Source organism: Fusarium graminearum, chromosome 1 (assembly GCF_000240135.3).
Source record: "Fusarium graminearum PH-1 chromosome 1, whole genome shotgun sequence".
NCBI classification, from domain to species: domain Eukaryota; kingdom Fungi; phylum Ascomycota; class Sordariomycetes; order Hypocreales; family Nectriaceae; genus Fusarium; species Fusarium graminearum.
Window position 1 is genome coordinate 10,637,493 of NC_026474.1, and position 24,112 is coordinate 10,661,604.

Genomic DNA, 24,112 nt, shown 5'->3' on the forward strand with positions numbered 1-24,112 from the left:
TCGACGAGGAAATTATTCCAGAGATGCAACAACATGGGAAGTTCCAGATGACGCCAAGTTTCTGGGCATTCTTGGCAAGTGGCCTGGTTGGTGGCTAACCTTGAATTCGAGACCCGGAGCCTCAAACTCAACCTCAACAACCACCCCCATCAACTTCACGTTACTTCTTGTCACAATCGAACACGGCACGGAATCAATTCGTAAAGCATTAACTGCAGCAAAATACGGTCCGCCTCGATATCTTCGCCACGAAACACTGCCATCATGATCGCAAGGGGTATATACTCGTCATGTCTTCCTCTCCCGCTCGTCCGCTTCCCAACGGAGGAGCATCTTTTTCTTCGGATGCATCACATTTTCTCATTAAAGACCGTTTGATGCACACGAAAAGACACCAGACACTGTACCAGCCGCGTACTGATCGATAATACCTTGCACACTGGCGTACGTGCCAACTGTAAGGAACACGATACCAATCGCAATCAAAACTAGGTTCAGGATGTTGCCGGCAAGATCAACCACCTTACTATGATGTCGTCCGATCTCCTTGTCGGCGGTGCGCATTCGGAAGTAGGCAACACCCCAGAAGATGAAGCCGAACCAACTATCGAAAAGGGACGACATGACGGAAAGAACTGGACCAAAATGTTAGCGGCTATCGAAACAGGTTCGCGTCTCAAATAACACTTACGAGAGTTGAAGAATGGGATGATCATGGCAATGATGAAAGCAAACACCCAAGTCACGAGAAGAATTCCGCTCCACGATCCCCAACCAACAATGGTGTGGCTGTTCAAATGCTTGGAGTTGCGGAAAAGGCGGAAGAAGACGAAACGAGCCGAAACTGAAGCGTACAGGCAACCCAGGAAGATGATAGTCGGGATCATGAACGAGAACGCCACCTTCTTGTACAGGTCTTCCAGCGATCCAAAGGCTGGTGCCGTCACGTATTGATTGCCTGTGTAATTGTACACGATGGCTCCAACAAGACTGAAGACAATGATTTCAGCAATTGTGCACGCCCAAAGAGCCTTGGGGAAGTCCCGGGGGTCTCGCATTTCGGCGATGAAACTTGGCAGGGTGATCTGGCCGATAAAGGTGTAGCTGATGTTGAGAAAGGCGGACATTCCGTTGACGAATGTTGTTCCTTTAACTGGGATGGCGGTGACGATGGGCTCGCCCAGCTTTGCAGGATCGTATCCAAATGGGTGAGCCTGGATACCGGCAAAGATGGCAGCAAGCAAGACGGAAATAAAGGTGAAAAAGGCCGAGGCTGTGCCAAGCTTGGCCATCATGTCGAAAGTCCTAGGAAGTGAGCACACCCAGCTGATGATGGCAACAACAGCCGAAAACATGACGGTTCGGCAGTGACCAATGTCATCGGACTCAGTCATGGTGTTGAGATATTTGGCTCCAATCAACACATGAAGACCCTGAATAAAGGTGTTGTTCAGGATGAAGCACACAGCAGTTGCCCACCACGCCCACTTCTTGTCCCAAAACAACATCTGGCCAATATCACAAACATCTCGCATTTCTGGGTGACGCAAGCAAAACTCCCAGAGGACAAGACTGGTATAAAGAACGATGAGAGCAATGACGATGGTGAGGATAATACCAGGCACCAATCCAAGCACACTGTATGACCATGGGAAACTCATGATAGCAAGGCAAATATACTCGCTGAAGAGCAATCCAGCAGTTTTTTGCCATGAGCAGGTACGGTACTGAATCTGCTCTCCCTGCTCAGCTTGCAACTGTTTGTTGAGAATGGCAGAGCTGGAGTCTTCCGAGTCGGAAATGTCACGCCTAACGAATTCGGGGAGTTGAGCGATGCGAGGGCCAACTGTGACGCCTGCTCCACCAAATAAAGATGCCCATCGCGACGAGGGTATCTGGACTTGAGATTGGCGACGCTCGGGGTCTGGACTTTGGCTCCCGCTTCCAACGGATCTTTTTTCGGCCATCTTTGATCTATCAAGACACAATGCAAGTGCTTGTTTGGGTAATCAATTGGTGTTGTTTGTTGGGTTGAGATGCCGACGTACTGTCAGGCTAGCGATGACGATATCACAACAAGATCAAAAGAAGAATAAGGGCCAGGCACGAAACGCAAATGGACAAGTGCTGGATGGAAAAGCCGCAGAAAAGGATGGGAATCGACCTGCATTTTAAAGGGTCTGGGGAAATCTCTAATCTCAGACATCATCCCTACTACTGCATTCTACAACAGGTTACGATACCAATGATCACTTCCAAGTTACCATTGGCCACATGAACTCTGCCAGAGCCTGTTCCCTACCTGGGCAAAGAGGTTTACTGCTTAACTGGAAACGGGACTTATTTTGGCCATCAACCTCGCTAATTGCCCCTTCGGAAATCCTCCATATCACTCCTCCTTGGTCCTCTTTTCTCAGCAAAGCTTGCGCTAGGATGATATTGACTCTCCAAAGTGCAACACAACACACCACTCATGGAGGATTAAATGTTCCACACACCGCGGAGTGCAGCCAAATCGCTACTAACGTTAGATACGGCCGTGGTATATCCACACGGAACGGCGAACGATGCCCCCACCCAACTCACGCCATGTGCCGAACTTCCGGACTAGGCCTGTCATTAACCTCGACGACCACGACTGGAGCTGCACGTCAGCCAGTAAAGCCCAGTTTCCCTCGCAGATAGTACGGTATCGTCGTTTAAAACGCAAAACCTACCGGGGCCTCCGTCTAGTCGATCTTGATTTAAAACGTCTGCCTAGATGAGGCTTTATTTTGAGTGTTACCCCGGATTGCAACAAGAGATTCGCAAGAGAACAGAAGCAATTACTGCTCCCTCCAGTGCAAGTCAGCAAGACCTTTGTTCCACTGTTGACATCTGTTCCACTGTTTCCTGCGCCCCGGTTTTGAACATCGAGTTTTCACAATTGCCCTTGGCAATACGGTTCCAAGATTCTCGACGGAGTCGGGTCATAGCTTTCTCAAGCGTGGGTCTTGAAGCTCTGATCGCAAGTTAAACGTAGTTGTTACGTACAGAACTTCCGAGAGGCGAGACCAATCTCAGTGTAGCTCGATCTACAATGTTGTTGGTCCTAGAGTTAAGCTCATGGGCTGCAACTAACGAGTCGCACGCAATAATCAGCTATTGAACGAGGCGCTCATCAGGTGTGTGATTATGCAACTGCCATCACGTATGATGACATTGAAGGATCAAAGACAGCTGATTCAGACCCAACAGTCAGTAACTAAGGAACTGATCAGCGCACATGCAGCATCGATGCTACGTCGCTCTCACTCTATTTGAGAGCTGTTTGCATCAACCTTGTTCCAGTCTTGGACTAATGGACCCCGAATTGTTCTTGTTGCGATAACCCGTTACCAATTCTTCGTCCCACTTTCTCACGGGGAGTTTATCAGAAATGATGTGATTTCTCAGATGAATAGTGTGATGTTCTAGTCTGAGTCTATGGGGGAAGCTAAATAAATGCTGCTGTTACCTATCCTCTGTCCCAGGGGTCCGGAATGCTTGCTCCATCAACGGTCAATAAGAGTGGTGCTATTCCTCATCCAGACCATGCTGTTGCATCATCGCATCCTTGGAAGGCGACATTCAGACTATAATAAAAACACTTTTCGGCTCGTCGGTGTCTTTGTGGATTGTCGGGTCATTCTCACACGTAATTGCAATTGACAACATCTTGTCTTGTCGCTTTCAATTGACACGTCGTTTTCAATTGACGGGGAGCTCAGGGAGCATTTATCTTGTTGCCGAGAGCGCAAGTATGTGTGCGCAGGTGGGCCATTTAAGCTTATTCCTCGGAGGAAATGTCGTGAACGCCTCTCGTGTCGTCTGATACCCACATTCAGCGAGGCCATCGCCAAGCTAGTGCCAAGGGCTAGGCGATCTCTGGTCAATCAACATTACAACCAATAATGTAACACCCTTTTCAACTTCACTTGTTTATGCGAAATGTCACATCGCAGAATAAATATCAATTGCAATATCTTCAATTGCGCAAAGTACATATAGCAACTACTCTCTACTACTTTATTTCAATCTCAAGTCAATCATACTATATACAGCATAAACAATACCTTACTAATTGCATCGCTTTCGCAATACCTCCGCACTTAAGATAAAATCTTAAGCCAGGACACATTTTCACATCACAGGTGATAGCGCAAAGAGAAAAAAACATATCATACACCCAAATGGCAAAAGAGTTCGGAGCCCGGTGGCTCCTACATCTCTTGGCGTTGTGGCGTCGGGTTGGGGGGCTCAGTTTGTCCTGTCCGCTAAGCGTCGCCTTCTGAGGTACCCCCGGTCGTCCTGTCCTGGTCCTGGTCCTTATACTTGGTGGTTGTCGACCTGTCCTTGGTAGTGGTAGTCCATGGTAGCGGATTTCGTCGATCGTAGTCGTCGTTGTCGGGTATCGAATGCTGGCGTTCGTCGTAGTCGCTGCTGTCCTTTCCAATCCCCTTTCCAACCCCTTAACCACCCGACCACCCCGGAGAGCAGTTTGACCTGACCAGTTTCCTGCTGGCGCCCGTGCTCTCCGATGGAAGAATTAGTCTTCTGAGGGGTTATATAGCATTGGCAGGTCGTAGCCCTCCTACTGGGAGACGAGGCGCTGGTGATGAGGCGGTTCGTGGTGGTCGAGGCTGTCGGCGTGGTTCGTAGTGGTGAAGGGTGGCAGGACTGTGGTGTACCAGTCATTAGGCAGCCAACGGCAGTATCTTGAGTTTCGCCAGCGTGAAGCCATCAATTGCCCGCAAAACGCAGCGCCGTGAAGATTCCAAGGTGTTTTGAAGTCGTCGTGATGTGTCCCCACTCCCACATAATTTCCTACAACGAGTTGAAGCCGTCACCACACAACTCATCACCACCAATATGCCTCATCACAATAATATGCCTCCGCGCAATATGTCAACGCAACCACAACACAACACGCGATAACATAACAGCAACGCAACGCAACGCGACAACATGTATCGATATACAACTGATTTCATTTAATAATGAATGGAAGGGATATTTGCATGCGCTTGCATCACATGTGAATGTCTTGGTAGTTAGCACTAGCAAATAGATATCTCAACACGACACGATTCTCGCAATGCATTATCTTCGTAACAAACATTCCGAAAATGCGCGACCTGAATTGATATCTTTCGCATGGCAATTCTTTCTCCATAGTATAGAAGCACTTGCTACTGTATGCAGGGCGGTGGCTTGATGTCGCAGCATGGCGTGTTGTATCGTATCGTATCGAGTACCAAAAGGGCGAGGCGATTAGATCGATGTCGAGTTGTTTTTCGTGTTGGAATAGAAAGGATTAGGCAAGGCAAGGCAAGGCAAGTAACAGCGTGTTTAGATGGTTTATCATGGAAGATCAAGGCAAGGCAGTGCATGACTGGATGGGCAAAGGTTAAGATGTTGGGCATGGAAAGACACGAGTATCATGGCACTAGCACAAATACATGGATGTCATCTTTTCAGGAATGAACGAAGTGTCGGGAGGACGTTGGTTGATGGAAACAAAGGTTGGAAGAAAGGGCGCGAAAAGAAAGCGTGGATCATGATGATGCAGGAGTCAGAAATGAGTAGGACGACATGATGGACAAATCCTTAACAGAAGTGGGGAAGAAGTAGGGTTTGTCGCCGTGTTTTTCCGGTGCCGAGCAAAGTGGATACCTTCCCAATTCGGACGTGAGTATTTTCATGTAAGCGCAATACGAGAATCGTTTTCAGGGACTCCTGACAGGCCCAAGCTATGCCAAATGAGTTTGATCATGAACCTTATTATCAGTTCGTCAATCTAGAATTAGCGGATGTTCTCATGGGTGCGATTTGACCTTATTCAGACCTGAGTAGAAGCTCATGCGTTGCGGTGTATTATTGACGAGCAGCCTCCCAGTTCTGATTAAAGAGGTTCAGTTATCTGCGTAACACAGGTGCGATAACACGTCCATTATTGATGCTGTCATCGTTCCTGATTCTTCCTTGTTGCTGCATGTAGGTACTGATCTGCTTTCTTGTTTGTGAGATGCGCTGCAGGCCTATCATGTCAATGTGACGCTATCGATCAACCAAGCCAGATCATCAACACAGCCTCTGCTTGGTCAATTAGTCAAAAATAGAACACATAAACCTGTCTTTCTGTTAACCTGAAACTTGGTTTTCCGTGCGGTAGCATTCTTTAGTTCTGTTTTAAACTAAAGATAATGAATGCTCACTATCCAAATAACACGTGCCAATCGTCACCCTACCAAAAAAGCTTCCCCTCTGCCAACTTATTTTAGCGGCCGAGTGACACTCAAAGTTGGCCTAAGCTTCTGGGTGATGTGATTTCTCTTCCAGGCTGCGATGCCCTGCACTGCACTATTGCTACACTGTCTTTGCCACGTGAAGATAGCGGGCGATAAGCAAAAACTGGCCGCTACCTCGAGCAGCCACATTGCATCGCCTTGGGGTCAAGTCACACTCAATCATTTAGCAACAGCCGAGAACTGCTGTGAGAGCTACGCTACGTACCGTGAATTTAGACTGGTCAACCGCCAACTTTGGAAACTGACCGTCTGTTCTGTTCTGTTCGGTCTTGTCAACAAACTTCACCCAAAACTTACTTGCTCGAGCTCTGTATCTTTCGTCCCGCCTGGACCCTCTCGCTAGTAGCCGGCCTTAAAATATATCGCACGCACTTTCACAAGCCGATCGAAACGAGCCTTATCGATGGGCAAAATCTCCCCTTGAACAACTCCACACACCGGGCGACATCTTTTGAACGGCCACGATATCCTCCGCCAGCGCCTGACCGCACTTGGATGCCCACTTGCTGCTGAACGCAACGAAATCGACCCCGATATCCTCCCCTCGGCGCCGCCTACGCCTGCCATCTCTTCGCTCCGATGTGGTGGCTATTCAAGGCGCTCTTCAGCTCCATCTTCCTGCTCAGCATCGTCCTCTCGATCCCCGTCGCCTTCGATGTCGGCGGTCGCGACAGTGGGCTGGCTTACAGTCTAGCCCTCTTCCTCTTCTACTTTATATACTCCAGCCTTGAGCTACTGACACCCGAAAAGTCACGCTCGCGGTATTTCCTTTCTGGGTTCCTACGACTGTCGCAATGGATCATCATCCCTACCCTCCTCATCTGGGCCTTGGGTCAGTTTGCTGTCGACGCCGGCAACACAAATTGGGTGGAGCGAACAGTCGGTGGTTTGTTCAATTCCAAGAGCACAAGCTGGAGGGAATGGATGTTTGGCAAGGACGGTTTGATCGAGACGGTCACCCTGGGTGTATGGGATAATGTGCTACGGTATTCGGGACCCGTGTTCCAACTCTTGGAGGGCTTCTGTACCTTGTTGGTTATCCAGGCCGCAGGACAGCTTACCAGGTGGCTTGTCAACCGTGGAAGAAGCGACACTTGGTTGGTAAGTTTCTTCTTGGGCAGAAACGAATATATCACATGTTAACACTATCGCAGATTGTCCTTCTAGTCCTCTCCAGCTCTACCATGGCCAGTGCCGTCTACTTCCTCTGGAGGGTCGCACAATTCCCTCAGATTGGCAACCTCGATGCCACCCTCATTGGTATCGCAATGACCACTGCTGTGTTCCTGTGCGCATTTGGCATCGGCAGTGGTCGCGGCAACCCTATTGAATCATCGCTCCTCTTTGCCTACGTTGTCCTATGCATTTACCAAATCTTTACCGATTACCTGCCGTCAGGGAATGCCGACCAAACACACAACCAGGACAACTCGGAGCCCGACATTCCCCCTCTGCCGCCTGTCATCATGGCATCTTATTCAACTTTCATCCATATGCTAGGTTCATTGCCCCATGCCGTCCACTCATCTTTGGCACTGCTATATGCGGCCTTCCAAACTATCACACCATCGGTCATTATATCCCTGACGTACCGTTCGTTGGTATTCTATTGCGCCACACGCATCATTCCTTCAATTCGAGAATCAGGCGCTCAAGCCATGATGCAGGAGCCGGATTGGGAGGATTCTGAGACTGCCAGCAAGTTCCTGGGATTCCTCAGCTGGTTCTCACCTTCAATTTTAATAGCGGTTTACACGAGTCTGCTCCTGCAACATTTTTCTACCAGCGACGGTCCTGATGGTTGGACATTAAGAGGAGGCGATGTCGAGGGCAGCAACTGGCAATGGGCTAACATCGGACTGACCATGGTGTTGTACGGTGTCGAGCTATACCTCGGCTCTGATGAGCATGACCACTGGAAGGTTGACTGAGGAACCAAATGAGACAATCCAACCTGTCGAGGTATACTCGACACACTACTACAGACAAACACGCAAGTGCTTTCTCGAACCACATTCGGTTATATAAAGACACTTGGAAAGGGGAAGACCAAAACGACCCTTCTTCCTTCTTTTTCTTTTTTCCTTCCCTTTTTCAAATCAAGTCACACTTTCGCGGGTAGCATAAAGAAACTGGGCTGGGTTGGGTTGGGACAAAGGCAGTGGGCAAACGGGACAAGGCACGATACCGCACATGGCGTTGAGGAAAGGGTGGGCTTTTTTTTTTTGTTTTGGGTTCTTTTCTGTGTTTTTCCCCTCTGCTTTTCCAGCAGCATGGCGATGGATGTTCAATTGTTCACGATATTGGCCTATTTACCCTTTTTTATATACTTTAGTTTACGTAAAGCAACCGCAGCAATACGTAAATTAATAATTATTTTGAACTGTTCGAAGGTTCGTTTCAATAAATATTTATAACGAGCGCCTTTGTATTTCCTGGAACAGACGTGACCAGGCAGTAGTGGGTGGCAGTAAATTGGTTCCTAATAAGCTGTAGGGTACGAAGAATAAATAAACTGAGAGTATTGCCTAAATGAAACAAACTAATTTACTAATTTCCTCTCTCATGTCTTCGGCAGCCAACGTTTCCGGTACCCTAATACCAGATAAACGACTAACAAATAATATAAAATTAAATACTTACTTTTAACTTATCAAGTTTGTTGTAATTACTACCGATTTTACTTGAAGGACTTCGGTTATTGAACCACTCACTGCCCACTTGACTTTGCTAATAATAATTAACACTCCAACCACAATGATTGTTTCTAACATTATCTTTCGTTCCCCAACAACGTCAAGCACCTGTTCTCATGTCGAATTTGTACAGTTCAAAATAAAAATCAATAAAGACTCGGTTTTATTTCCGACATCTCGCATGAGAAGCGTAACATGATGCAATGCGTATCGTGACCGACACCGGCTCCTCTACCCTAGACCCACATGCCGATCTCCAGTACCATCCATCCGACTGTGATATCAACCTCGACTTGGTGCTGAAACAATCAACATCTTGTATTTCACAAACAAATAAAATATATCATCATGACAGACAAATATGCCACAAAGGGTCTACCAGACCCGCCATCCGTCTCTGTCAAGACAATCCCCATGGCAGGCTTGCTTGTCGACGTCTACGGTCTCGACGAACTGCCTTCCAACGTCCCAGTCTCATGTCTCTGGCTCCTCCACCCTCGGACCAGAACACGAGCACGAATGCACGACATTGCAAAGCGCACCATATCCGCGTGGAAATCGCAAGCTGGACAAAACCCTAAACGAGGCCTCGTCGCTCTGTCCTTCGACATGCCTAACCATGGAACTAGGCTTGTTAGCGAGGCAGCGAACCACGCCTGGGATAAAGGCAACTCTACGCATGCTATCGATATGTTTGGCATGGTAAAAGGTGGCGTGGCTGATATGAGTGGTCTCATGGATCTTGTTTCGGGCTATTTGGGCCGTGAAATTGACGCTCATGTTTGTTTGGGTTGGAGTTTAGGTGGTCATAGTGCCTGGCAGGCTTTCTTTGGAGAAAAGAGGATCGATGCGGCTGTGGTGATCATCGGGTGCCCTGATTTTACAAGTAAGTTTTGAGCTGGAAATTATGGAAAAGTGATCGAAGCTGACGAGATAACAGGCCTTATGAGTGACCGTGCTGCGCAGGCGAATCTTGACTGCGGCGCCGATTTCATTGGAAGCAAGTATTTCCCAAAGGATCTTGTCGGAACCTGCAGCTCTCATGATCCCAAGACTTTACTTTTCGGTACTTCTCCTATCCCCTCTGGAGCTCTGTCAAATGCCGAGCAGGCTCGCCTGAGACCTATCCTGGATGAGCGTATTAGAGGCAAGAAGTTGCTTCTCTGCTCAGGAGGGGCTGATGCGCTAGTTCCGTATGCCAATGCCAAGTCGTTTGTTGCTATGCTGAAGGAAGCAGTGGGTGACAAGGGCTGGTATCGTGATGGGGGCGTGGAGTTGGATGATAGAGTGTATGAGGGTATTGGTCATAAGTTTAGTGCTGATATGGTGGAGGATGCTGTGCGGTTCTTGGTAAATGCTGTTGAGAAGGGACCGCGAGGGAAGAGTCAGGTACGAGAAGGGGAGAAAAGCGTTCTATAAAGCATAAATATCTAGATCATTTAGACATGATAGAACTTATTACGATTGCCTCGCCTTTGCACCAAGAGTTTCAGACCCATTCTCTGTCTCCAACGCAAATTCACTCGTCAAACCCCTGAGGGAAATGACCCTGCCATACTCCCCAAGGATTTCTCTTAACTCTCTTCCCAGCAAGAACTTCTCCTGTACCATGCGGATCATCCTTCCACTCCCCCAAGGCCAGACCAACGCCCTTCATCGCATCCTCTTTATCCTGATCCTTCGACGCAGCTACCATCCCATGAGGATCTATGCCGATAAAGTTGACTCGCTCGAGACTGAGCCCTATAGCTGAGCAATGGCCGTCGATAAGTCGCTCTTTCTTAAAGCCGTGGCTGACGACGGTGATGTGAGTTGGCCATGTCTTGAAGCGAGAATAGATGAGTGACCGAGAAAAGAGAATGTTGTGGTATGAGTCGAGAGCGCGCTCTTCCAACAATACAGCGTGGCGGGCCGTTTCATTTGGTAATAATCCCCAATAATCGTTTGCGGCTGCGATGTTCTTGTATCCAGCTGCCTCTGAGATCTGTGATTCTTTGCGTGTTGGAGCTCTAAGAACACAATTAGTTCGCCAAATATGTACCAGGGCCTGAATACATACCCCGAGAACACCAACCATGACTTGGAAAAGTTTGTTGACCGTGTGTCAAACTGGCAAGACCTTTGAAACCCTATTTTATCATCATATAGTTGATTCACGGCCGAAGAGTTGCCGTGGTCTTCGGCGAGGGCTGCCACTCCAGCCTTGATATGCTCGATAAAAGTTGGTGTTTCACCACGTTGAAAGTCGGCAATAAGCCATTCATTTTCGTCATGGCCATGAGTTGGACCGCCAAGCCAAACACCATGGCAGCAGACGATGATAAGATGTGTGGAGTCCGTGGATGTCATGATGGTGATATATGATCGGGTAACGTTGGGTTGTATGGTGGAGAGTGATGATGAGGCATAATAGGAATATCATGAGGAGCTTCAGAAGTCAATTGAAGGTGAGGGTCTGATCATGTGATATCCGAAGCAAGCCAAACACTTGTTTGATGTAAATCGTAAAATATAGGCAGGCTGATCATGTTGAATTCCCAACATATTGTACAGATTAGATGCAAATGCTGTCGTCAAACTGTAACTTCATGGTAGATCAAGATAGGCAGTGCCCTCAATTCTCGTATCGTACAAACTTGTCCTATACATCGTTGCATCCCCGATTCCTGACCAATTCATCATTCGCTTTGTATAGTACAGTCCTTCTTTTAATATTCAAAATACATTCCAGCCATCTCATGAGTCGTTCGGGCCTCACATGCCTCTCCTGCCAGTAGCCATCTTTGCTACAAGGGCGTCTTCGTTGTTCTTTGCAGCCTCCTTGCTCGCGGCTTCTTTTATCGCCAAGTATCGCTGTTTCTCAGCAGCGGCAAGCTCTTCGCTAAAAATCTGAGATCGGTCCTTCCACGCCATAACAAGCTTCCGTTGAGTATTCTCGGACTTCTTTTCTGCTGCCGCAAAGGGAGACTTGGTTGGTGCTTTGGGCTTCTTGGGGTACCCAAAGACCTGGCGATGGGTCACGTACTTCATGTGTGGCACGGCTTTGTATCCCCTTAGGCTGAACATAGTGTCGTCGTACTCTTCTCTGTGCTTCTCAGCCTGTTCCTCCAGCTCTTTGATGCGGGCCAAGAGGGTATCGGCAGGGTGATCGACTCCCTCTCCCTTCTCCTTCATTGCCTTGTCTCTTTTGAGAGTCTTGATGGTCTGGAGATATCCTCTTCTTTGGATTTTATGAAACGCAGCCGTGCTTTGAAGCAGTCGCGTTTCCTTGCTCCACGTCAATTTTAGGATTTTTCTAGACCTTTTCTTTGGTGAGTGTACGCGAGAGAATATCGGGCTTTGATGAGGTGATAGCTCAAAATGCCGCCTGGCTTCCTTGAACTCACGTTTTTCTTCCCTTGTTAGCTTTCCCTCTCTAGCAAGCTTGCTATATCGATATAGTTGGGAACGTCCGGGTCTTCTGTTACCCGGCTCCCTTGATCGGCTAATGCCCTCAAGCTCGAATAGTTGTCGAATCAGATAAAGACTCCCTGTCACAACCACCGGCCCACCCTCAGACTTGGCGACCGCCCATGGAAGAGCAGCTGAAATATCGGGGGGGCCATCGTAGATTTGGTCGTCGGGGCTTTGGAGCAAACTCCTAGCGTGCTCAGTACCGTAGTTGGCGGGTGCTGGTTGAGGATCGTTGGGGCCTTGACTGAATTCGACCATGGCAAAATTATCGTGCGGTTGAACGAGCTTGTCGATGATTTCCAACACAGGCTTATCCTTGCTGGCTGACATGCCCATAACCCAAGTCACTGGCACATCCGGCGTTCGCAAACGCTTGTCGACATAACTGGCCAGTGCTTCAATACCCAGCATGTTGTGAGCACCATCGACCAGAATATCTCGAGGCGTCTCGATACTAGGCGAGTCTACACGGACTGTTTCCAATCGACCGGGCAAGAAAGGATCCATAGATAAGAGCTTGTTGAAGTCGATTGGCAGCCGTGGAAACAAGTGACGGAATGCCATGGCCGCGCACAGCAGGTTCTGCACTTGATAACTTTCAAGCTCCCATTTCTCGTTGTTAAGGGTCATGAGTAAAGGTTCACCTTTCCATGTGAGAATAATGTCTGTACCTATCTCCCGGGCGTGTTGTCGGAGAACGTGTATGACAGAGGGAGGGTTAGTGTGGTCAACGATACAAGGAACGTTTTTTCGCATGATGCCGGCTTTGACTTTGGCGATGTTTTCGATGGTATTTCCGAGGTACTCTTGATGATCAAGACCGATCTTGGAAATAATAGTGACTGCCTTGCGCTTCATGGCATTGGTCGCATCGGTGGCGCCGCCCATACCAACTTCGACAATGCCATAAGGAACGTGCATCTTGTTGAAAACCCGGAATGCTGTTGCCGTCTCGGCTTCGAATGGTGATAGACCTTTGGGATCATCCAAGTGTTGATATGTCCAACCAGTGGCAACTCGCTGCCACCTGTCTTCAACATGCTGCATTTCCATCTCGTACATGCGTCGATTCACATAGAGGCCATTTATGATGACTCCATTATGTCTCTCTGGAAAAGCGGGTGACGTGAAGCTTCCATAACCGAGACCAGCGAGTTTGAACAGGGCGGCGAGAAAGGTGCATATTGAGCCCTTGCCATTCGTTCCAGCGACATGTATGCCTTTCCACTCTTGCTTTTGTGGAACGACACGTTTGATACGATCAAGACCTAGACGAATATCTCTGTAACCGGCTGTTCTCTTTCCTTTCAGGACACGATTGATGCGGCTAAGAGCGAACTTGATTTCCTGAGAGGAAGACATATTGAACGTTGAAGTGAGACGGCATCTCACCGGAGCCCGGCGCTAGGGTTTACTAATGCCGTGTGAGGCTCCTGAGATGCTATTCGAAGCAGTTCCAGGGCGAATTGATGAATTGGTGACGCTTGAAAGGTGGAGATTATCATCGACGTCAAGACATGAATGAGTCTTGAATGACCATTAATTTTCACTGGGGGCAATTGATGTTGAAAGTAGTGGGGTTATTGCTCATAGAGCGAGCTCAAGCCACAGAGTCGATAGAGAAGAAAGTGGCATGATGTGGCGTCGTATGTGGCGGTGCATTTCCTTATGCATGTTCGTGTTGATTGGTTCTCTCTACACAATACACGTGAAGTCAAACGCGCACGCGAAAGCAGGCAACCTCTAGAGCCGCAATGACTTATGCTCTTTTAATTGGTTGCTTTATTTTTATTACTCTCTCTTCCTCCCTTGACCCCCCCGCAACCGTAACCCCTTCGCCCACTGCCCACTCCGTTCCTTCATCCTCTCCACTGGTTAATTACCCGCTTTCACGCTTCACGCTTCCGTCTGGCTTTATCAACTTTACTACTACCTATCTAGGTAGCCAACACCATCTTCATCATCATCGTCATATCACATCGTCTATTCTATCAATGACAGCAACTTGATACCATTTAGCGTTGTCGCCGCCATAATTTCTGCATCTTTTATTTGAATTTTTCGTCGCTCCCCTCATTCGTTTTCCGTTTCCTCAACCATGGGACTTCCGTAAGCGCACCCTTGTTTTTTAAACCCCATCCACAAACTTTATCGTCATTGCGTCGACGTAGTGATGCCCCGGTCAACGGATATCATTGTCGTCGACATCGCTATCACTTCACTACATCAACGCAACGGCACGCTGCTGAACTTGCGAATTCGAATGCGCCTAGCCGTTACTTGATGTCGCGCGCTTCGTCTTTGCATACTCGTCGCAGTAGTCACGGCCTTGTCCTGTCAAGATATCCACTTACTAACATTGTGCAGCTTGTTTATTGCCCCCGTCGAGTCAGATCTCCCATCCAAAGCTGCCGACAAGACAAGTGCGACAGCGCCGTCTCGCTCCAGCATCCGTCGCACACGTACTACTGGTCGCGTCAACGATCGCGCCGAACGTCGCAGGATCCTTCGCCACTATGAATCACTCGGACAGGCTGGCGCTTTCAATCCCGCAGATTTTCAACCTGTACGGGTCGAAGCCGGTTTCCCCCCTGACAACGACCTGACAACTAGACCGTTGCGCGATGTCCTGAGAGACATGAACGCATCCGACGAACACAGAAGGGACCGAGTTGAAGAGCATCTGCACTCATTGTTCAGGGATGGCAGTAGTGCATCCGTAAACCATACAGTACGCTTACCCGTGTTTGATACCCTAGAGCATCTATCTCAATTCGAATCTCATATTGACCTTAAACTCTAGTCACGGGCATCTGTTCCCGAGTGGCCCCTGAGAGATGATGAAACCCCTCGAGCGGCCCCCCCATTCATACTACATCACCCGTTCCATGGTCCTCCTCCTACCATCGAGGATCTCCGTGCAATGGGTCGCGCAAACCTTGCCAGACAAAACCAAGTCGGACTCCCACCATTGGCCACTCGACGCAATCGACACCTTGATGGACTTGGTGACCGTGAAAGGAGCCTCAGCCCTGAGGTTTGGGATACCCTTTTATCCACTCTTACCCCTGACCCTCAACCGCCGAGCGCAGGATCGTCTTTTGCTTCAAACATGGCTTCCCAGAGTGCGGGCGCTACCTCGGGTACCTCTTTCACTGCTCCCGACTTATCCCAGGACACAGCAATAGATCAAGCTTGCGAGTCTGGCTGCGAGGGGTCTGAAACAGAAGAACCTAATCCTGCGCAAGCCATACTAAGCCGAATTCGACGACGCCGTGAGGAGATGCGACGTGTTCGCGTACGAATGCCCGGTGTAGAGCCTGATAGCCTTTACAACAGGCCGGCCGGTCGGGACAGCGGTGCAGTCAGCTCTGATTCACGGCATCAAAGATCCCCGGATGGTCCAGTAGTTGATCATCTGAGGCGCGCTAGATTAATGCGAGATCGCCAAAGCCGCAATAGCTATAACCGAGCACGTCAAGCTTGGGTGGGACGCTTGTCCGTCGGTAATTCAGATGACGAGCAAGGCACGGAACGAACGAGACGCAGCCAAGAGAGCCCTGCAGCATCTGGAAGCAACACGCATACTGGAGAAGAAGATTGGATGGGTATGCAACGCATTGTAAACAGCATGGCGCGGCGCGAAATCATCCCCGATGAATATTGGATTGCGGCTGGCCTCATTCCAACGCTGCCCGGTGATGGGACGGAATAGAAGGACCCGATGCAGCCAGTCTTGATTTAGTTTGGAACGGTGTTTTAAAGAACGGGTTTCCTGGCTCATAAGTCAGGGTGTGCGGCGTTACCAAGGAAAAGCGAACCAGGGTCGGAACTGATTACTTGTATTACAATTGTATGGATGTCTACATATTGGCTCCGCTTGGAGCAGTAAAACGATATAATGAAAGAGAGCGCTGATGCACTTGTCTTTAGACCTCGAGTCGTATTACTGAGTGTACTCATTTGTTCAATAACTTCCATGAGTATGTGATGTGGCCAGGCTCCGAAGAACATCTATCTTGATCCTAGCAGGTCCCATTTTGACATGGCTTGAAGAACCTTGTCATCGGGACGGCTACGTGCCGCTTCAAGGAGCCTCGCGTACAGAAGACGAGAATATAAGGTATCAAGACGTTTTCTTCAACGACCCAACGGTCCACGGAATAAACCGCCACCAGGGACTCGTTGAAGACTATCTTCTTTACCCACATGATTTGGCGGTGCTTTGAATCTCTAAAAAAAAAATCTGAGAGCAGCAACCATCACAGTAGTAATCCAATAACGTCTTTACCGACATAGGCTTTTGCCTTTTAGTATCATCAGAGAACCAGGCAAAAAGATATCGTGATAAAGATTCAACAAAAAAACAAAAAGCAATGCACGAATTGGGATTCGAACCCAAGAATCTTACGATACTGCAAACCCGGGTAACCAGGTAAGAGAGTTTCTTGAGTGCAGCGCCTTAGACCACTCGGCCATCCGTGCTAGTTTAATTGGTTGAAGATACGACCTGTAATTGGAAATCATAGGTACAAGTTCTGTTTAGATGCCGATGGGGAACTTCATCGTATGTCGCATGTAGATCACCAGGGTGCTGCAACGGGAATGATGTATTCGAGAAGCAAGTATTGGGAGGATTTTAAGACTAGGGAAAGTCCACAGTTCTATCAAATGTTTTTTACTGCTACGGCTAGTGTTGACCAGTTCACTGGAGGTTTAATCGTTAGAGACATGCCGTCTTATGCCGATCATCAAACTCAATGGCGGCTTCAACGACAAATTACCAAGTACATTCATGAAGAAGTAGCGGCTGGTTTCGCTCCATTCCTTTCTCTAGTGGTACTTTTTGCCAGGAAACGGGACAAAGTGTCTAAGTCAGGTTGACTAAAATATTCCTAGCTTCATAAACCAGTACATGCCTCATTGGTGAATGTCTCATCCATGTATTTGTGAATAAAGGTTGCAAGACGTCGTCATGCCAGCGTCACGTAATGCACGCTTTGAACGGAAATGAGATGCAATTTCAGCTCACAGTTCAGCTCACATGCAAACCAAGAATCGAGAACTTCCGTGCACGATATAGATCGTCAGCGAGGTGCGGTACCATCTCTCCTGCCCTTGTCAAAAGACGATAAACCTAACTCAACTTAGCAGGCTGGTAAAGCAGATCGGAGAACCTTGGCGGTCCTGGCCTGCCTGACCTTGCTCTTTTCGCATCCGGGATCAGAATTAGACGCATTAGTGGCAAGACTCAACGAGAAGCGAGCAGGGGGGCACTTTCAATTGGGTTTGATGATGTTGGGCTGAGTTGAAGTCTTTGGCTTAGATAGAGGTTGTTGGATGTTCTGCTTACAGGTGGGAAGGCGATATTTTGACACAAGCGGTAATTGAGTCGTCGGAGACACAGGCTGAAAGAGAGATAAGCCGGGATATTGAGAGACTTTGATTCATGGGTAGGTTTGCAGGTAGATGAGGTGTACATTGGAGCATTCCTTTAGACTTGGCTAACGGTGAGGCTTGCGTTTCAGCCAGTGTATGTCGTGAGCACATTGGTTTTTTTTTTTCCTTATCCCGAGATTTGGCTCCCTTTGTGGATTGTATCTGACACTGCTTAGTGTGATATAGTACATCTCAACGGAAGTAACGGAACATTCGTGTACTGTTGACTTGGATGAAATAGTGGTCAGTGTCTGAAAACATCCATGCATCGTCTTGTCTTGCCTTACACAGGATTGGATGGTATGTGCAAGCATGAACCGTTTCAAAGAAGGATAAGCCTTGCAAGTTGGGTATTCCAAAACAACCCAAGTAAAATTTTTCTCTTGGTTCCAAAACCCACAATCGAGATTTGCATCGGCATCGGGTCTGTACATGGACCTTTTTGTTTGTAACAGAACCCAATACGCATGGATTGCTGTGTTGTTGATGCTGTTCAACTGGATGGATGACTGCAGAGAAGAAGCGAGCTAGTGGGGGGATTAGCCCTGCAAGCAGCCAGGTTGTAAGCGCGGGCAGCCATGGACGCTACCAGGGCGTTGATTACAGGCGGCACGGGCCCTCCGAACATCCCTAATCCCCCGCCGTCAGCAGCCGAACCACGCTGTCCAGTACCGGTAGGTACCCATTAACCCCAGGCACAGGCTTCCATTGAATGGATCTCTGCCTCTGTCACTATCACAAGGTGTGCTTAGCCTTAGCCTTAGCTTAGGTTGCCGAGACAAGTGGAAGAAACAACATCTCGAGTCCCTCCCAAGCGCGCATGATTGATTGGAGATCCGTTGGTTTTGGTCCAAATTTCCGCCCAGTCAGTTGCATGCGGTCCAGCGCAGTCCTTCCTTACCTTCCATACCTCTCTACTTTTTTTTCTTTTTTCTTCTTTTTTTTCTAACCCTTCCATTTTCCTTCCCTTCTCCAGCAACAGACGGCACCATTACTTCGCTGTTTGCCTTGTCCCTCTTTTAACCCTGTTAGCGATCCCACGAACCGAAGCGAACGGGCTCCCTCGCTCCCCTCACAATCATCGATTCCGCACGCTGACGACTTCGACAAGGCTCTTTAGCGAGCCCCAAGTGTACGCCCTACCTGGATCCAGGTATCAACGACGATATCATCCGCCATATTCAACTGCAAGAGCTCGATAACCGAACCCGACCGGCTTCGTATGTAGAAACGAACCGCCCTGCGTCATCCCGCTCCCTTGACTCGATCCTCGCTGGGAAATGACAACGTTGTCTGGGCCTAAACTTCGTCAATCCTCCGCCGCTTGCCTCTACTAGCCTCGAGGATAGCATAATTCAGCTGGTCGCCATCAAAGTCGAGCATCATTGAAGGAAGGGACTTATTGAGAGATGGTGCCCGAGCGGCAGTACCATGGCAATGGCCGTCCCGCCATAGCCTCTCGCGAGCGATCTGTGCCCGGCACACCTTCACGGAAAGAGAAGATTCGAGAGAGCTCTGCCCTGCAAGACCCAGGTCTCAAGGACTATGTTCGTATTCCCCTGTCGCCGATGTTGCTGGTACCTGAACGCTGGGATTTCTGGATGGGAGCATGATTTTGCGAAAGTGATGGCTGACATTTGCTTTTTTTTATGGTTCAGCGCTTAGGCGAATGCCTTGGAAAAGGTGCTTTCGGATCCGTATATAAGGCTTTCAACTGGGGTAACGGCGAGGCGGTCGCTGTAAAACAGATAAAGCTCGCAGATCTCCCCAAGAGTGAGTTGCGCATGATCGAGGTGGGTTGCCAATCAGCTGTTCTGTGCTTGACTATACGATTTGAATGAGCTAACATGTGCGGATGATGTTTAGAGTGAAATCGATCTTCTCAAAAACCTTCACGTAGGAATATCCGTCCTGCCACGTTGATTTGAAAGCTAATAATAGTAGCATGACAACATTGTCAAGTACATCGGTTTCGTCAAATCAGATGACTGTCTTAACATCATCCTTGAGTAAGAATCTGTGCTACCTTTTACAGGTATGAAACTGACGAATCTAGATACTGTGAAAATGGTTCTCTGCACTCAATTTGCAAGTCGTACGGCAAGTTTCCTGAGAATCTAGTAGGGGTTTACATGACGCAGGTCCTGCAGGGACTGCAATACCTCCACGAACAGGGTGTCATACACAGAGATATCAAAGGCGCCAACATTCTCACCACAAAAGATGGCACGGTGAAGCTCGCAGATTTCGGTGTGTCTACCAGTACGCTAGCTGGAGGCCAGGATAAGGAGGCACAGGTTGTCGGGACACCTTATTGGATGGCTCCCGAGATCATTCAGCTTTCTGGAGCGAGTTCTGCATCTGATATCTGGAGTGTTGGTTGCACAGTTATCGAGCTTCTTCAAGGCAAGCCTCCATACCACAACCTGGCTGCTATGCCTGCTCTGTTCGCAATTGTCAACGACGACCACCCCCCACTACCCGAAGGCATCTCTGCTGTGAGTATCGATTTGTTCTTTAGCTGTATGTCTACTAATCCCGCCAGGCTGCTCGAGATTTCTTAATGCAATGCTTCCAAAAAGACCCTAACCTCCGTGTATCTGCTCGAAAACTACTTCGTCATGCTTGGATCACAGGGTGTCGCCGGACGGAGGCTCCTGTATCAAGAAAACCGGCCAATTTCAGTGACGCCGTTGAGGAAGTCAAGCAATGGAACAAGGCTCTAAAGTCTTCAGAACCCAACCTCAGAGCATCACTCGGCTCTGAAACCGGACCCTCAACAAGACTACAAGGCGGAACGCCCGCCAAGGGTTCTTTATCGCTTGCAAAACTTCGATCTGGCGCTGGAGCTTTCAGTAAGCCTGAATTAGCCGGTATGCCGTACTTTGATACTAGTTTAGCCACAAGTCCACGTTCTAACACTACCACAGATGATGACAACTGGGACGATGATTTTGCAACATCTATTTCACCAAGTGCACTGCATCTACCTCATATCAAACCGCAGGACAACTTTGGTGGTCTACTATCAAGTGATCGCTTGAAGGCGTTCGCCTCAATAAACGATGGAAGGAACGAAAGTAATACATACGACGACGACTTTGAAGGAGAGTTGATGACCATAAAGGGATTAGGCCAATGGCAAGACAGTAGTGATCTCCAGGAACAGACCATCAGACCAACACCAAGAAAACCTACAAAAGCACCAGAGCCCGTCAAAGTGCACAGTCGGAACAAATCAAGTACGAGCAAGGCCGTAGGCGGAGGCCGGACCAAATCGCCTACGAAATCCCACCTCAATAATAAGTTCGAGTTGCCGTTAAGACCGGATCTTGCGTATCGAGAACAGAGTGTAGATGACTTTTCGGACCTCTTTGTGGACAACGACAATGTTTTCACTCACAACGTGAATCAGGCTGTGAGAAGAGTAGGTCAAACGTGGCAAGATTGACAACAAAGACTAACATGTTTCCAGAACTCACGACAGAGCGATGCGCCACAGCTGTTTCACCCATCCGATCTTACATCGTTACCAAGGTCAATGCAAGAATCCAGTTCGGGTAGCATTAAGAAGAAACCATTATCACGGCCATCAGTTCTTCCAGATGCGCCAATGCGACGGACGCGGTCGGGTATAGAGATTCAGAAATTCGCAGAAGATGACGACGAAGACTTTAGCGACGTTTTCGGACCTGAATCATCAATAGCGGAGAAAGAAGAGAGCGAGAAGGGATCTGAAGATGGTGGCCTGATGCTCATGTCCCGCGTATCGAGCAGTTCTTGGCTAGGTGACGAAGAGGACGAAGACGATCCGTTTGCATACATGGATCCAGGTTGGGATGAGATGGATTTGGAAGCCAATATTGCCCGAGATCGACACGCCAGGTTAGCAGAGAGGGTAGAGGATCTAGTGAGGTCCTTGAAAACGACAGAGGGCGATGATGCCCTGGCTGAGTTCTCAGAAGATTTGGTAAGTGATTACTATGTCATGCGGCATGGACCACTGCTAACACATTGCAGCTTGCTTTACTTTGGGAAAACAGCGAGGTCAAGAATCTAATCATCAGTGCTCACGGGCTGTTGCCAATCCTTGAGATTCTGGAGCCTTGTACTGTCAAGAGTAGACAATACATGATTCTGCAGCTTCTCAAGGTCGTCAATGCGGTAGGTTCTTTTTTCCCCCTTATATATACAGGTTACTGACCTTGCAGATTATTTTGGATGATGTTGAAATCCAGGAAAATTTGTGTTTCGTTGGTGGTATTCCTATCATTACCAAGTTCGCTGCAAGACAATATTCGGATGAGATTCGTCTTGAAGCAGCGGCTTTTGTTCGACAGATGTACCAAACGTCAACGCTGACACTGCAAATGTTTGTGTCTGCGGGTGGTTTGAACGTATTGGTTGAGTTCCTCGATGAGGACTACGACAACACTCGAGACCTTGTCCTTATCGGGGTCAACGGTATCTGGAACGTCTTTGAGCTGCAAGGGCCGACCCCAAAGAACGACTTTTGCAGAATCTTTTCACGAAGCAAGATTCTATACCCTCTAGCACTCGTCTTACACCGAGTCGTCGATGATGATGACGAAGACGAGCTTGGCGAGCTTGTTGAAGGTCGAATCGTCAACATTTTCTATCTCTTCAGCCAGGCAGAAAACTACGTCAAAGAGGTCGTAGCAGATCGGCAAGTGTTGAAGAGTGTATTGAGAGACCTGCGTCTCATGACACCGATCCACCAGATCACGATGCTGAAGTTCATCAAGAATCTTTCTATGCTCTCAACGACGATCGAGTCGCTGCACTCAGCTGATGCCATCGAGTCCCTGATCAATCTTCTTGGTTACAGTATGAGGAAGGGCCAGACGCACTTCCGCGAAATCTCTAACCAGGTCCTTAATACCTTGTTTAACCTCTGCCGTCTCAGCAAAGAACGACAAGAGGACGCCGCCGTCCATGGCATTATCCCTATACTCCTTAAAATTATGCAGACCGACCGCCCACCAAAGGAATTTGCTCTCCCTATCCTCTGTGACATGGCGCACTCTGGATCCAAGGGTCGCAGATTCTTGTGGCAGAACAAAGGTCTCAACTTTTACGTATCATTACTTACAGATCAGTACTGGCAGGTTACTGCGCTCGATGCCATCTTAGTCTGGCTTCAGGAGGAAACCGCCAATGTGGAGTCTCATTTAGCGGATGGTGGCTTTACACGCGCCATCAACAGCTGCTTCAATACCAACAGAGTCAATGCCTTTGATTCCAATCTACTAGAACCACTGCTGAAGCTACTACGCCTCAGTCCTTCAGTTGCAGCGTCGCTGGCGAAGCCCGAAATGTTTGCCGGTATCGCACAGCGGTTGGGTCACAAGAAGGCAGTCGTCCGACTCAACCTCCTGAGGCTGGTGAGAACTATTATGGATGCCTGTGAGCCTGGGCTGGGTAATGGTGATGGAACAAGGTCTCTCAACAGCTCTCAAGTGCGGTCCCTCATGGCTACTATCCAGATTTTGGCAGAGAAGGACACGGCTGTTCTTGTACGAAACCTCGCATCGGAACTGGTGCGGTCGAATATCGATACCACAGTGAGACCAAGTGAGGGTGCTGCAACCGCGGTGCCAAGTTCATCAAGACAGAGAGGGTCCCGTCGGAACAACAGCTACACACCTCCCAGTTTGCAGACGTCTGTGTCGGCAGGCCCACAAACGCCTACTCACAGGACTCGGCCCAGTCTCGCAAACAATGCCTATGTCGAGGTAGCAGCCAGTCCGCGCCGATCGGCTGCTGTTGAACGAGAACGGGAAGGGATGATTTACCGACCAAGGAGTAAGGATGGACCAACCGGTATCCCCCGACGTATCAGCGGCGAGTTCGCTCCTGTCAAGAGCCGTCTTCCTCGCACATCGCTGGTCACCTCGAGCAGTTCCAGGGCAGGCGTGGGGATCAGCGCCAACGGCAACAGTCCTGCTCTCAGCTCGCGCCATGACATCACCATGGCTCGTAGCGACAGCAGTCTGAGCAATAAGGAGAACGTGGGCCGCGCACCAGGCAGCCGAGACGGGATCGGCAGTAGAGATAGCAGTAGCAGTTTGGCGTCGCCTGGCTTGTCGGGGGTACCAGAACGAGCGGGCATAATAAGCAAGAGACGGAGTCGGATGCCTACAGAACCTAAATGGCCTTGACGGAAAGGAACTG

General features: G+C 48.8%; 7 protein-coding genes and 1 non-coding gene across 8 annotated transcripts; 4 read left to right on the forward strand and 4 right to left on the reverse strand.

Moving 5' to 3' along the window:
• Window positions 1-363: 363 nt before the first annotated feature.
• FGSG_10375 (uncharacterized protein) lies at window positions 364-1,967 on the reverse strand (the record flags this gene model as incomplete). Its single annotated transcript, XM_011321042.1, has 2 exons — window positions 364-635; window positions 692-1,967. The coding sequence occupies 2 exons, from the start codon at window positions 1,965-1,967 to the stop codon at window positions 364-366; spliced, it is 1,548 nt and encodes a 515-aa protein (XP_011319344.1).
• A 4,941-nt stretch (window positions 1,968-6,908) lies between these two features.
• On the forward strand, window positions 6,909-8,260 carry FGSG_10376 (uncharacterized protein; the record flags this gene model as incomplete). The annotated part of the gene is made up of 2 exons (XM_011321043.1): window positions 6,909-7,430; window positions 7,484-8,260. 2 exons carry the CDS (start codon window positions 6,909-6,911, stop codon window positions 8,258-8,260), a joined length of 1,299 nt encoding a protein of 432 aa, XP_011319345.1.
• Window positions 8,261-9,373: 1,113 nt separating this feature from the next.
• On the forward strand, window positions 9,374-10,444 carry FGSG_10377 (uncharacterized protein; the record flags this gene model as incomplete). Its single annotated transcript, XM_011321044.1, has 2 exons — window positions 9,374-9,911; window positions 9,951-10,444. The coding sequence occupies 2 exons, from the start codon at window positions 9,374-9,376 to the stop codon at window positions 10,442-10,444; spliced, it is 1,032 nt and encodes a 343-aa protein (XP_011319346.1).
• Window positions 10,445-10,544: 100 nt separating this feature from the next.
• On the reverse strand, window positions 10,545-11,374 carry FGSG_10378 (uncharacterized protein; the record flags this gene model as incomplete). Its single annotated transcript, XM_011321045.1, has 2 exons — window positions 10,545-11,034; window positions 11,085-11,374. 2 exons carry the CDS (start codon window positions 11,372-11,374, stop codon window positions 10,545-10,547), a joined length of 780 nt encoding a protein of 259 aa, XP_011319347.1.
• A 405-nt stretch (window positions 11,375-11,779) lies between these two features.
• On the reverse strand, window positions 11,780-14,045 carry FGSG_10379 (uncharacterized protein; the record flags this gene model as incomplete). Its single annotated transcript, XM_011321046.1, has 1 exon — window positions 11,780-14,045. The coding sequence occupies exon 1, from the start codon at window positions 13,838-13,840 to the stop codon at window positions 11,780-11,782; it is 2,061 nt and encodes a 686-aa protein (XP_011319348.1). The 5' UTR covers window positions 13,841-14,045.
• Window positions 14,046-14,576: 531 nt separating this feature from the next.
• Window positions 14,577-16,416, forward strand: FGSG_10380 (uncharacterized protein; the record flags this gene model as incomplete). The annotated part of the gene is made up of 3 exons (XM_011321047.1): window positions 14,577-14,587; window positions 14,846-15,209; window positions 15,282-16,416. The coding sequence occupies 3 exons, from the start codon at window positions 14,577-14,579 to the stop codon at window positions 16,191-16,193; spliced, it is 1,287 nt and encodes a 428-aa protein (XP_011319349.1). The 3' UTR covers window positions 16,194-16,416.
• Window positions 16,417-16,855: 439 nt separating this feature from the next.
• FGSG_20749 lies at window positions 16,856-16,963 on the reverse strand. The gene has a single exon. It is a non-coding gene; the product is annotated as a tRNA-Leu (tRNA).
• Window positions 16,964-19,326: 2,363 nt separating this feature from the next.
• FGSG_10381 (uncharacterized protein) lies at window positions 19,327-24,099 on the forward strand (the record flags this gene model as incomplete). The annotated part of the gene is made up of 9 exons (XM_011321048.1): window positions 19,327-19,494; window positions 19,576-19,690; window positions 19,786-19,813; window positions 19,953-20,415; window positions 20,463-20,772; window positions 20,848-21,344; window positions 21,393-21,887; window positions 21,938-22,081; window positions 22,129-24,099. The coding sequence occupies 9 exons, from the start codon at window positions 19,327-19,329 to the stop codon at window positions 24,097-24,099; spliced, it is 4,191 nt and encodes a 1,396-aa protein (XP_011319350.1).
• Between the last annotated feature and the right edge of the window lie 13 nt (window positions 24,100-24,112).